Genomic DNA, 12,914 nt, shown 5'->3' on the forward strand with positions numbered 1-12,914 from the left:
GGCCAGGTGCAATAACTTATCTTTCACCTTAGAAGGAATATCTCTGCATGCCCCACACCACTGGACTCCTAAGAATTTCACTGAGGTAGATGGTCCTTGAATTTTGGTTGGATTTATTTCCCATCCTCTGATACGCATATGTGTTACCAATGAGTCCAAAGTGGTTGCTACTTCCTGCTCACTTGGTCCAATCAGCATAATGTCATCAATATAGTGCACCAATGTGATATTTTGTGGAAGATCCAAACGATCAAGATCCCTTCTAACTAAATTATGACACAGGGCAGGAGAGTTAATATATCCTTGAGGCAAAACTGTGAAGGTATACTGTTGGCCTTGCCAACTGAAAGCAAATTGCTTCTGGTGGTCCTTATGGACAGGTACTGAGAAGAAGGCATTTGCCAGATCAATAGCCGCATACCAGGTGCCAGGAGATGTGTTAATTTGCTCAAGTAAGGAAACTACATCTGGTACAGCAGCTGCAATTGGAGTTACTACCTGATTTAGTTTTCGGTAATCAACTGTCATTCTCCATGATCCATCTGTTTTCTGCACTGGCCAGATAGGAGAGTTAAATGGAGATGTGGTGGGAACCACCACCCCTGCATCTTTCAAGTCCTTGATAGTGGCAGTAATTTCTGCAATTCCTCCAGGAATACGATACTGTTTTTGATTCACTATTTTCTTTGGCAGAGGCAACTCTAAAGGCTTCCATTTGGCCTTTCCAACCATAATAGCCCTCACTCTACAGTTCAGGGAACCAATATGAGAATTCTGCCAATTTCTGAGTATATCTATCCCAATTATACATTCTGGAACTGGGGAAATCACCACAGGATGTGTCCGGGGACCTACTGGACCTACTGTGAGTCGGACATCAGTCAAAACTCCATTAATCACCTGCCCTCCATAAGCCCCTACTTTAACTGGAGGGCCACAATGTTTCTTGGGATCCCCTGGGATCAGTGTCAACTCAGAACCAGTATCCAGCAGACCCCGAAAAGTCTGATTATTTCCTTTTCCCCAGTGTACAGTTACCCTTGTAAAAGGCCGTAGGTCCCTCTGGGGAAGAATTGGAGAAAGGGTAACAGCAAAACCTTTGAGTGTCTTATCAAGATCCTTCCTCAGCGGAACCTGGCCACCCCTTCATTCAAGGGGTTCTGGATCTGCAAACTGTCTCAAGTCTGGAAATTGATTCACTGGCCGAGATTGCTGTTTACCACGATCTAATGTAGCCTTTCTTTCATTTGGCTGTTTACCACGATCTAATGTAGCTTTTCTTTCATTTGTTTGAGAATTTTTCTGCTTATACAGATCAAACAAATATGCAGTAGGCTTCCTATGTATTTCATTCCTGGAAACACCATGATTGGTTAGCCAGTACCAAAGGTCCAACCGAGTCATGCCATTATAAATTTCACCTCTCCTGTGCTGACCATTACTGGGTATGTTATTATAAACATTCTTTTGTCTACGCTGTCCATTATAATAACTAGAATCACCTTGTCTCGGGCGATTCAGTGCTGCCACCTGGCCCTTGTTACCTCGGAATCCAACTAAACCCAGTGAATTTAATTCATCTAATTGAGCAGAAGCATCTCCAATGCTAAGATCTGGCACAAGGAAAAGGGAAAGAACAAAACCCTTCAAATGTGCTGGTGCCCCTCTCACCAATTTGCGTCTTATAGAGCTGGTGAAAGGCATATCTTCTGGACCTTCCCATTGTGGACAATTATGCTTTACACAATATATCCACTCTAGCATTGCAATTTCCCTAAGTCTTAAAATCCCTTCATCAACACTAAGCCACGGAATATCAGGCATCTCCAAGTCATTTCCAGTAGGCCATCTTTTGATAAACACCTCAGCCAACCATTCAAACAAACTTTTGACACCTTTTTTAACTATGCGAGCTTCCGTATTAAACCTAGAATCTCTACTCAGAGGACCCATGTCAATAAACTCAGCCTGCTCTAGTTTTATGTTCCTTCCACCCTTATCCCACACCCTTAAAATCCATTCCCACACATATTCACCAGGTTTCTGCTTGAATGAATTAGCAAACTCATTAAGCTCCTTAGTAGTGTAGCGAATTTCCTCATGGACTACACTTTCTACCTCCCCTCTAGGAGCCTGTTTTGCTTTGAGTCTGGTTACAGGTCTAGAAGAAACTATTGGTGGGCCGTGAGCAGACTCTGCAAAATTAATTTCCTCATGTGGGGAAGGCATTATTTCAAGAGGTGGGGCTGAGGGTACTACTTCCTCAGGTGGGGCAAACCCTTGAGAATCTGAGGATTCAAAATTCTCAGCTTCAACATGGTCTTCCCACACATCCCCATCCCATGTTGTAGGATCCCATTCTTTGCCAATTAGAGCCCTTACTTTAACTGTCGACACACTCTGAGGCTGAGACTTGAATTTTCGCTGTAGTTCAGCCAACCTTACAATGAGAGTTTCTGTTTGATTTTCTGCAACTTGAGCTCTATTGCTACAAGAGAGAAGATTCTCCTCAAGGACACACTTAGCAACTTTTAGATCGTTTACTTGTGTCTGGAGCCTTTCGATTTTATCACACAACTCCTTCCTTTCATTCATCATTTTTTCCACAGATACTAAGAGCAGCCAGCCAGTAAAATCATTTTTCGATTTTTTCCCCATCTTGTAGAAAGCTTTGTGCACTGAATCACCTAATTCATTAAGAAAATCAAGGGCATTAGCTTCTTTAAGTTCGGAATATAGTTTCAACCATGGGTCTTCAAAATTCTCTGAGCTCCCAGGAGGGAGAGAATCTGGAGAGGTTTCAATAGTTGAAAGTGCTGGTGGATCAACAAGCCAATTCCAGAATTTTAAAAGATTCATCCTTGTACTTCTGTTACTCTAGAACCACTCCTGGTACCAACTTCTGTATTAGTCAGGGTTCTCTAGAGTCACAGAACTTACGGATAGTCTCTAGTTAGTAAAGGAATTTATTGATAACTTACAGTCGGCAGCCCAATTCCTTACAATTGTTCAGTCGCAGCTGTGAATGGAAATCCAAGGATCTAGCAGTTACTCAGTCTCACACGGCAAGCAGGCGAAGGAGCAAGAGCAAGAGCTAGACTCCCTTCTTCCAATGTCCTTATATTGTCTCCAGCAAAAGGTGTAGCCCAGATTAAAGGTGTGTTCCACCACACCTTTAATCCCAGATGAAAGGCATAGCCCAGATTAAAGGTGTGTTCCTTAACTCGGAGATTCAATCTTCTGGAATCCATAGCCACTATGGCTCAAGATCTTCAAACCAAGATCCAGATAAGGATCTCCAAGCCTCCAGATAAGGGTCACTGGTGAGCCTTCCAATTCCGGATTGTAGTTCATTCCAAATATTGTCAAGTTGACAACCAGGAATAGCCACTACACTGGTCTACAAAGTGAGTTCCAGGACAACCAGGGCTATACAGAGAATCCTTGTCTCAAAAAAACAAAACAAAACAAAACAGCAAAACAAACAAAAACAAAACAAAACAAAACAAAAACAAAAAAATGTGACCTTAATAGAGGACTTGAAACACAATTTTTTCCTTGTGGACATAAAGATGGGTCCTTCCTGAAGGTAGGCCATGAGTAATAGCCTTTAAGAGAAGATCAGGTGCTCATATCATTGATGAAACTAGGGTGCAAAGGGCATAGCTATAAAGAGTCACAGAGACACTCTCATCCCAGTACCCTCAAAAGCATGGGGCATGGGTCGCTGATGTTATTTATGGCCAGACCTGCAGGGAAGCAGAGTAGACAAATTGGATGATTTATTAAACATCTCCAAACCCAGGACAGATAAGATAAATTTTTGCAATAACAAATGTATTTACCCCAGCAGCAGTGTGTTCTGTGTTAACCCTGCACAGCTGCATATGGAAGCGTGCCGCTAAACAGACGAGTCTCAACGGCACCCCCAGGTCTACATTCTGCCTCCACGTGCAGACCCGACAGAGGCACATATCACCCTTGATCCTGAAATGCCCCTTGAGTGGGAGAAATGAATTCAGTCCACCACTGCAGCTCTCCCCCTGCCCCATAAACATCACTCTAGAATCACTGAGCATGGGCCAAGAAAGTTGAGACTCTGAGTCCCGAGCACAGAGGTGCCAGCAGAAAATCTAATGCATACTGATTAGCCTGAATTAGTAGTGACAGCAAATTCATCTGACCAGTCTGGTTTATAATTATTATTGCCCCAGGTAGCCACAGCACTGGAACTCTTGGATGACAGATTGATACTATAGTTACGAGAATAATTGTAAGATTGACTGTATTGCCATCATTTAAGTTTGGGGTTGCTCTTAACTCTCTGACCCACTAGAGTCATCCCAAAGGCTTTTAAGAGTAATATGTTCATATTGAAATGCTTCTAGTGGTGCAAAAGTTTACCTACACACATAGTAAAAATAAAACACAAAGTGTGTCATTTGCCTAGTGTCCCTCCTGCCTAGAAAATGGCCACAATCTTGACAACTCTGCTATTGAGATGTATGGAATTCTTTAAACCTACTTAGAGGCTCGAACAGCTTAGCTCTGACTTACCTGAGGACTCAATTCAGAACAATTCCATCAGTCAGGGAGACAACCTAGAAGAAATTCGTGCTCTTTTACTGATTTTGTTTATATAAGGAAGTACTTCCCAAGTCAACGGGTGTTTAGATAAAAGCTGGTTGCTATCAATGGCAGCAACAAGGGTGGTGGGAGCAACAAGAGGCATGGAGGTGACAGAAAGACGGTGGAGGTGATGTGAGGATGGAAGTGAGAGTCATGGAAGGGAGGATGGTGGTGGTGGCAATGGTGCTAGAGGTTGTTGTGGAAATGAGAGAAGGGGACCCGGTGGTGCTGGTGACCTTGTGGCCATGATAGTAGTGGGGGTACTTCCATGCCAAGTCCTGGAGGCAACGGTGTTAGCAAGGCTGCTAGATGACAGGGGTCAGTTCCATGGCGGGGTGTCGAGGGCTGAGGTGAATGTGTCAGTAATGATGGAGGCAAGGCAAAGTGGGTGAGATGAAGGTGCTGGCCAGGCCGGAAGTGGAGGTCTAGGTAATGAGCCTGAAGATAGTGATCCCCTCCTTCCGTCAGTGGTGTGAACTGAGTCATAGCATCTCTGCCCTCAAAGGCAACATTGGAATGTAGGGAAGCCAGTGATGGGCACAGTTCCTTGCCTGTGCTGTCATTCCACACTTGGATCTTGGATGTCCAGGTATGCCTGGGTTTTCAGCCCAGTCATACTGTTTTCCTCTTCTGCATCCCTTTTCTAGCTTGGTTCATGTCTCTGAGAATACCATCTCCCCTCTGCTACCGAGGGGCCTTCCGAGTCCCAGGATCAGCTGTGCGCTCAAGCATGCAGGATGCTGGCAGCTATTTCTCTGGTTGTCTGGGGATCTCTTGTGTGCCGCCTAATCCCTGATTGCACAGCCTGACTTTGAAGGATATCTGGGGAATCTGTCTTTCCATAAGAACTTCCCCTTTTCATCAGGTGATGCCTGCTGATTTTGTCAATGTCTGTATGCCTTTTAAAGCCAGTCTATTCATTTCTCTTAGAAATTGCATGTTTAGGGAATGACACACACACAAAAGAAAGGCACTTCTCTGTACTTGAGGCCATCCACTTCATATGCCTGTGAATGTTGTTCAGTCTCAACCAGAGTCTCCTCTACAAAGGCGAATGAGCCAACAAGCTAAGGGCAGAACTTCCAACAGAAACATCTTCTACTTAAAATCCAACAATCCAACATGGAAAGACGCTAAGGTTATAATAGTACACATGTTCCACACTGATGCCCTCTAAAATGCATTATTCCAAATAGGAAAGACCAGCCTTTCGCCTTGACCTTGCAGGGACATTTTTATCAGCATGTTTTTGCTGGGCAGTTAGATAAATTTCCATGGTTCATGCCTTAACCCAACCATTCCATAATTATATCTCTTGCCCTGTGAAGATCCATGGAGACCAGGCAGTATCCCAAAGACACACAAACAGAGGATACAATACATTTTTTCTGATTTTATGGGATGTTTGCTCTAATATACAAAGGCCAGCAGTAAACAAGGCCAGCAGTGAACAAATTCTCTGACAAGGTCACATCACATGATGCTGAGTTCAATGAGATACTAAATAGATACTGATACAGAGGAGACAGGAGACAGGGTAGAAAGGGTTAACTCAGCATGCCATGTGCAGAGGGTGTTATCTCGGCTGATAACACCACCAACCAAATCAGAGAGTCAGGGATAAAGGGAGATTTGCAGGTACGATCTCCCTAAATGAACACAACCTTGTCTAACTCCATGGAGCAAAGAGAAGCAGGGTGGCTAAGGCTCCATAACAGGAGAGCATGGGTGAGGAAAAATGGCAGAAAGTGAGGTGGGGGCAGATCATGTGGAGTTTGAACACTCGACTCTTATCAAGCAGAGAGAGTGACATAATCCAATCCATAACACAGCTGTGGGAGATTGGTGAACAGAGAAGACAGGACAGACAGGATGTTGGGACCATGAGTAAGATTCGATGATCCAGGAGAGAGATTGTTTCCATTGTTAGATAGATGGGTGAAACGTGTATGTAGTCAGAGAGCTAGCAGAGTGGTATAAAACTGGAAATGAGGGTCTGGGGAAATCGCCCCATGAATAGAAATGTGTTTCACAAGCACGCGAGCCTGAGTGTGATTCTCAGATGCTCATGTAGGGCATGGCTGCCTGTGCCCGTAGCTTCAGCATTGGGAGGGGAAGAACAGCCATCTTGGGAGTGCTTCATAGCCAGTCATTCTAGCCAAGATGGTGAGATGACACTTCAGTGGCAAGGCAGTAAGGTGGACAACATCTGATGTTCTGCTCTGTCCTCTACGTGTATCATTTGTGAGTGGGGGACACACATAGCCACACTTCCACATCCGTGCAACACATATGGGAGGCAGAGACATCCGAGGATGAGTTCTCACCCTTACTCTCTAAGCAGTATCTTCCAAGGTTTGGATTACCACATGCCTTTAGGCAATAATGGTAGCCTATTGGGCGATGTGAAGTTAACCCTTGATTAGGCTGTCCTGATCAGGTGTGACTGATCCTACAAGAGTCGGTAGTTTGTGAATTTCATTATTCTCAGGTCTTGGAAGCCAGGGATATTCTCAAATGTTTTTCTGTCCTATTGGCCCTGGACAAGTAGTGTTTTCCAGATCTTTCTCCAACCATGACCTCTTAGTGTATGTCAGGGGAATAGGACCCTCCATCTGGGCCTGTGGCATGATAGAAGCACGATATCTTCCCTCCTCTCACCTAGAAGCCAGGCACACGAGAAGATAGAGTGTGGACTTCAGTCTCTGTACCTAACTGGTTTCTGAAGCCTCCCATTCCGTCCACTACCAGTTGTGCACGGGATGTTGAAATGGTGCTGTCTGTGTAGCCCTTGGGCCTTCCAGAATGAACTGTCTGAAAGATGACCAAGCATGTGTGTGCACTCAAATTAGAAATCACTTCCTTGTCGTTCTCCAGCTCAAAGCTGGGCTGCTGATTCAGGCTCCTGCATGCTCCGGTGCGGATGACAAACTTTTATTATCCTTTGGTTTTTACCAGGAAAGAAGACAATAAAACTTGCAAGATGACCATCTGTTAGCCGCGCCTGCCCTGACCCTGTCCACAGTGCGAACATTATTAGAGGGAGATGATAGGCTAGGGGGGTTCCTAGAGTGGCTTCTCTTCTTTCTGAATATGGAGAAGGGGATTCAGGGACAAAGAGGTCCTTCCACTTGGGATGCTCTGTGCCAAGAACCCGCCTCAGTACCCATCATCCTGTTCTCGGAATCTGGCCCTTACTGCTAACAATTTTGTTTTCCTTTTCCTTTTAGCTCAAAACACTGGAGTTTCAACTTTGTACAGGAATTCATACGGTGCGCCCGCTGAAGACATCAAACAGAACCAGGTGAGGTGCAAGCATCATGTTTGTATTCTTGCTTCTGGGGTGGTGGCAGGCTTTAAATTAGCCCCCTGCTTCATTCAGAACAACCCATGGTTCCATGGTCACCCTCCCACCTGGCAGTTGAAAGTAGGTGTCTCCATTTGGTGCTGTTGTGGTTTGGATGTGGTTATACCCCAGGGATTCCTGTGTGGGACATGTGACCTGCAGTGTGGCAGCGCTTAGGAAGAAAGACCTTTAAGAAGTGGGGCCTGTGGAAGGTTTTTGGCAGTGCTAACTCTGAGATAAGTAGTTCCTGTGAGGCCCAGAGTTAGCTTTCTCAGGAGGCGAGCCCTCTCTCCTGGGGACAGTCCCAGCTCCAGCAGGTGGTCTCTCTCTCTCTCTCTCTCTCTCTCTCTCTCTCTCTCTCTCTCTCTCTCCCCCCCCCCCCCCGCGCATGAATGCATGCATGTTAGAGAGCCAGCCTGTGCCCTCTACCATGAAGTCATCACCAGGGTGAGCCAGTGCTGACATCATGTCCTTCAATGTGCAGAATTGTGAGATAGTCCTCTTTCCTTGATAGAGCTACCCAGCCTCCAGTATCCCCGATACTGATGAGAAATAGAATATGGGAGGGAACTGAAAGCAAGCAAGCCCCAAATGGACCACTGTGAGCGGCCAATAACTAAGGCAGAATTGTCTGTTGAATGATCAGGGATTGAGTAGCTTTATTACCCAGTCGGCTGTAATTAACACAAAAGTCTGTTATTGGTAAATATCGTTACACGTGACATTTGCCAATAACAGAAACACCACTATAAACAACTAAGTAGTCTGAGTCTCTGTTTCCTTTACTTGGACATTTTGACTAGTTCTATAGGACTATAAGACAGAAGCAGGGGCTGGGTATCCTTGATAAATGTTACCCCCGCCCCTGTGGTGGGCATCAGAGTAAGTTTGGCTCTTTGTGACTGTTTTCTGCCAATAATCCTCACCAAGGCAAGCTTCTGTGGGTGCCTTACAGACTTGCCACACTTCAGAAAAGTTACTCAGAATAACCAAACACCATGTGCCTGATTGCAATGCCCAAGAGTAGGAAAGCACGGTGTGTATGTGTGTGTGTGTGTGTGTGTGTGTGTATGTATGTGTGTGTGTGTGAGTGTGTGAGTGTGTGTGTGTGTGTGTGTGTGTGTGCGTGCATGCGTGTGTGTGTGTGTGTGTGTGAGTGTGTGAGTGTGTGAGTGTGTGAGTGTGTGTGTGTGTGTGGCTTTGGAATAATACCAGCACCCCATCTAGAAGGTAGACATGCCCTGTGCAGTCTCATGTCTAAGGAGAGGTAGGAGAACACTAAACTGTCCTTGAACTTAAATTGGTTTTCATGTCTGATCAACCACCAGCAGGAAATGTGATCCTTAGCAGAGGAGTTAGCCTCTAGTCTTCTGTTTTCCGGTTTATGCACACCCACTCTGGAAGCCATCTGGTATTGTTGTAACCCCATGAATGCAGTGGCCCAAGTGTCTGCCTGGCATATTGCTAACAGCTAACTGCCCCCTCTCATTTTGGGCTCTGCCTAAAGAAAAAAAGAAGCCAGTGAATAAATAAACTGTGCCCTAAGCAGTAGACAGAAAATCAGCAGGGCTGCCTCAACTATTTTCTTACCAGAAAACATGCCTATTTATAAAGAAAAGGACGAAGTGTCTTAGAGATATCAACTTGGTGGAAGTCAACTCTTTTCCATTTAGCAAATATCATGAAATTTTGTAGCTACAGGGAAGAAAGAATTTCTGACTTTCAAAGAGGTCTGTAGGGATGAGAGGAATTTCTTGATTATTTTCAGCCAAGAGTACAGGATTAGCCTTAAGTTGAGCAGGTAGAGAGACGCTCGCAGCAGAAGCAGCACCCTCCACAGCCGCCTTCCTATCTGTGCAATCCTGCTGTGCTCAGCACTAAAAGCACACTCTGCTGTAGCCCCAGCATGGTTGGCACATCATGGTGTGACTACAGTAGCTCCAAAGATCCCTACATTTATAGAACAGTCCATGATGTTCTCAAAAGCATATTTTTTTTTAATTATATTCTGAGCTTTTATGAGAATGAGAACTAAGCTTTGCAAAGTACCAGGGAGCAGACACTTGACCTGGGCCAGGTGTGGTTCCTCAGATCTAGGAACCCAGCACTCAGGATGCCACCGCCCTTAGTTCAAAGCCAGCCTAGGCTGCATGGTGAATTCTAAGCCAGACAGGGTTATCGAATGAGAACCTGACCTGCCTCTAAACAAGCAGTCACAGTGAAGGGGTGGGCAGCAGCCGACCTGAGGAGGCTGGGTCTCCAGGACAAGGCAGGGCATGTCAGTGCAGAGAAGTGTGCATGAGTAGACCTATGTGCTAGCATGGTGGCCTAGGGCAACAGTCCTGAGCCACTCTTCCTGTGACTCCACAGAAACGGGACACAACCAACAGTGTAAGGTGGCTGATCCTTGGCTTTAGCCCTGGGGTGACAGGTCACATGCATTATTGGAACACTCCCTGGAAGTCCTAGTGAGCTACTTGCTCATCAACCCCATGGTTTTGAATGCAAATATGTCTAACTGTATATACCTCTCTGAGCAGTGGAAGTTTTTGTTCATAAACTCTTAGCAAAAGGGGTTCATGTCTGATGACCAGTATACTTCAACCATGACTTTAATTTCTTTTATTGGTGTCCTGAATCCCAAACTCAGGTAGGAAGACAAGGATAATTGTCACCAAAGAGGAGGAAATGATTATCTAGAGACAGGGGGTTCACCTTCAACCCCGCCCCCACCCCCTAGTGCTAGGAATCTGTAACTTTGTGGGCCCCCAAACCAAGCTTTCCGATTCAATAGATATGGAATTTTTCCCATCACATTGAGACCCAAGAGATAGAATAAATGGAAGACCGTATGACTTGATCCACATCATACTCTGAATCTTCCGTTTTCCCTGAATGGAAAACTCTGGAGATCCTGTTGTTAGCAGCCATTTATCCTGTGTTCAGAATAAATCCAGTTTGCTCATCCTTTTGATCTTTTTCTTTCTGGTACTGAAACAAAACGACTGAGGCTGGGTGCTCTTACTTGGGAGAAGCTGAAAATGCAAGATAACCCCACCCCCCATCTGTTCATTCTCTTGTAAAACTGCCCTGACTCCACAGTGTGGCTGAGAGGCAGAAAGGGGAAATGGCTACTACACAAACAACCAGGCACTAGTGGCCTTCCCTTACCAAACCCCTTCTTATGACAGTGAGCTGAGGCTGCATGCTCTGAATCAGCATGTCCTAAGGTGGTGCCTCCCCTTAACCCACTTGTCTCCCATTAGGCTCCTGTGCTTTTTACCTTATTGTTCGTTTTGTTAGAGAGAGGCGGTCAATCTCCTGAAGCCCGGGCTGCCTCGGGACTCACAGTGATCCTCCTGCTTAGCCATCCCAAGTGTTGGGGCTATCTATAAGCTGAGCTCAAGTGCCCAGCACAGATCTCATCACTTACAGAGCCCACTGCCTCAGAACCCCCACATTATGGGGGAAGGGAAGAGAGGGAGGGAGGGAGCAAGGAAATAAGGAAAGGAAAAGAAAAAAGAGAGGAAGAGTGGGGAAGGGGAAGTAAAGGGAATGGAAAATGAAAGGAGTTTTCAAACCTGAAATCAGAAGCCGCTTTGGAGGAAAGCATACACCTGAGTAGTGACCTTCTCCTAGGACATCCTCAGTGGTCACTTCCCTTTAGGAAATCTCTGGCTCTAGCACTCTACCCTGGCCACCAAGACAAGCACAGAGGAGCCACAGCTCTTCTCCTAAGAAGATGTCATTTCTTATCATGGAGCCTAGAGTCAAGCCACCAGTGAGGTCTGCCCTTCAGGGTTTGACCAGAGTGGCTCTCGTGGGACTAAGCTAACACAGGAATTGTTCAGGTCCTAGCTCCACAGTTCTACTCGCCATGACACCTTAGAGAGGTTGATTAACTGCTTAGAGTTTCAGTTCCCTCACCTACAAAGCAGGAATCAGATGGACAGACAGATGAGTAAGTAGACAGATGGAAGGAACAGATATCACATCAACCTTGATGTGGCATGCATATATGCACACTTCTGTGACCCTATGAGGAATTAAAAAAAAAACAACAGTTTCTTTAGTACTTAAGGTGATGCCTACTGAAATATAGGCAAGGAGTTCTATAAAGTGCCCTCTACATGTTTCTAAGCCTTCTGACTGGGCCTTTGTGAGCTCCGAGCTTAGACAGCAGCAGTCATGCAGAGGACATAGCTATTTCTGGGATGGAAAGGATGCCTTCCCAAGCATGCCAAGCTTGTAGCCCACTAGACCTGGATGTTGCAAGCTGCTTCCAGAATTCCTCTCAGGCTCAGGATCTCAGGCGAGCAGAGGCTAATGCTCTGTGAGCATCCAGACTTTCACCGGTACACTGAACTCTCATTCATTTGCCACCAACTAAAAGTGCAGGCATCGTGGGAGGTGGCTGCGATGAAGTTCACCGCTTCTGTGGAGATCTGATCGATTGCTGGTATAAATCAATTATATATAAAAGAAGGCATTTCGCTAACTCCAGAGAAGACTTATATTCAGGCCATTAGAGAGAGGTGTTCATTTACACATACTCTGCTAATTACAAATCACTACCTATTAACTAAACCCATTTCTTAAGGAGTTTACCATGCTTAACCTTAGAAAAATTAATAGGGAATTACTGAATCTGCTGAAAAGCAATCAAACTGTGTCTATCCCAGAGTGTTTTGCAACCCATGGCAGACATCATGGCTATTACGAGCTATAGAACTTTGTACAACTCTATGGACACTGGCTATGGGCTCCCCCTCATCCCACACCTTATAAACATCTCTCCACAGTGAAGGGTCAGGTTCCTGACAAGGAATTTTAGAATCAGTGAAAACAGAAATAGACTGGGGTAGGTTGGGGTGGGAGCTAATACAGTATCTGCCCCTGAATGCTGTTCATCTCTCTTTAAAGCCAGGCAGAAGGAACA

At 45.4% G+C, this 12,914-nt stretch overlaps 1 protein-coding gene across 6 annotated transcripts in view; it reads left to right on the forward strand.

The window, feature by feature from the left end:
• Ctnnd2 (catenin (cadherin associated protein), delta 2) overlaps positions 1–12,914 on the forward strand; it is an 856,811-nt gene that overhangs the window by 840,308 nt on the left and 3,589 nt on the right. For all 6 annotated transcript variants that reach the window (NM_008729.3, NM_001355502.2, XM_006520033.3 and 3 more), the window contains one exon: positions 7,860–7,933. In NM_008729.3, the coding sequence (NP_032755.2) occupies positions 7,860–7,933 (74 nt within the window). The remainder of the gene's footprint in view (positions 1–7,859; positions 7,934–12,914) is intronic.

Source organism: Mus musculus, chromosome 15 (assembly GCF_000001635.26).
Source record: "Mus musculus strain C57BL/6J chromosome 15, GRCm38.p6 C57BL/6J".
Lineage (NCBI taxonomy): Eukaryota > Metazoa > Chordata > Mammalia > Rodentia > Muridae > Mus > Mus musculus.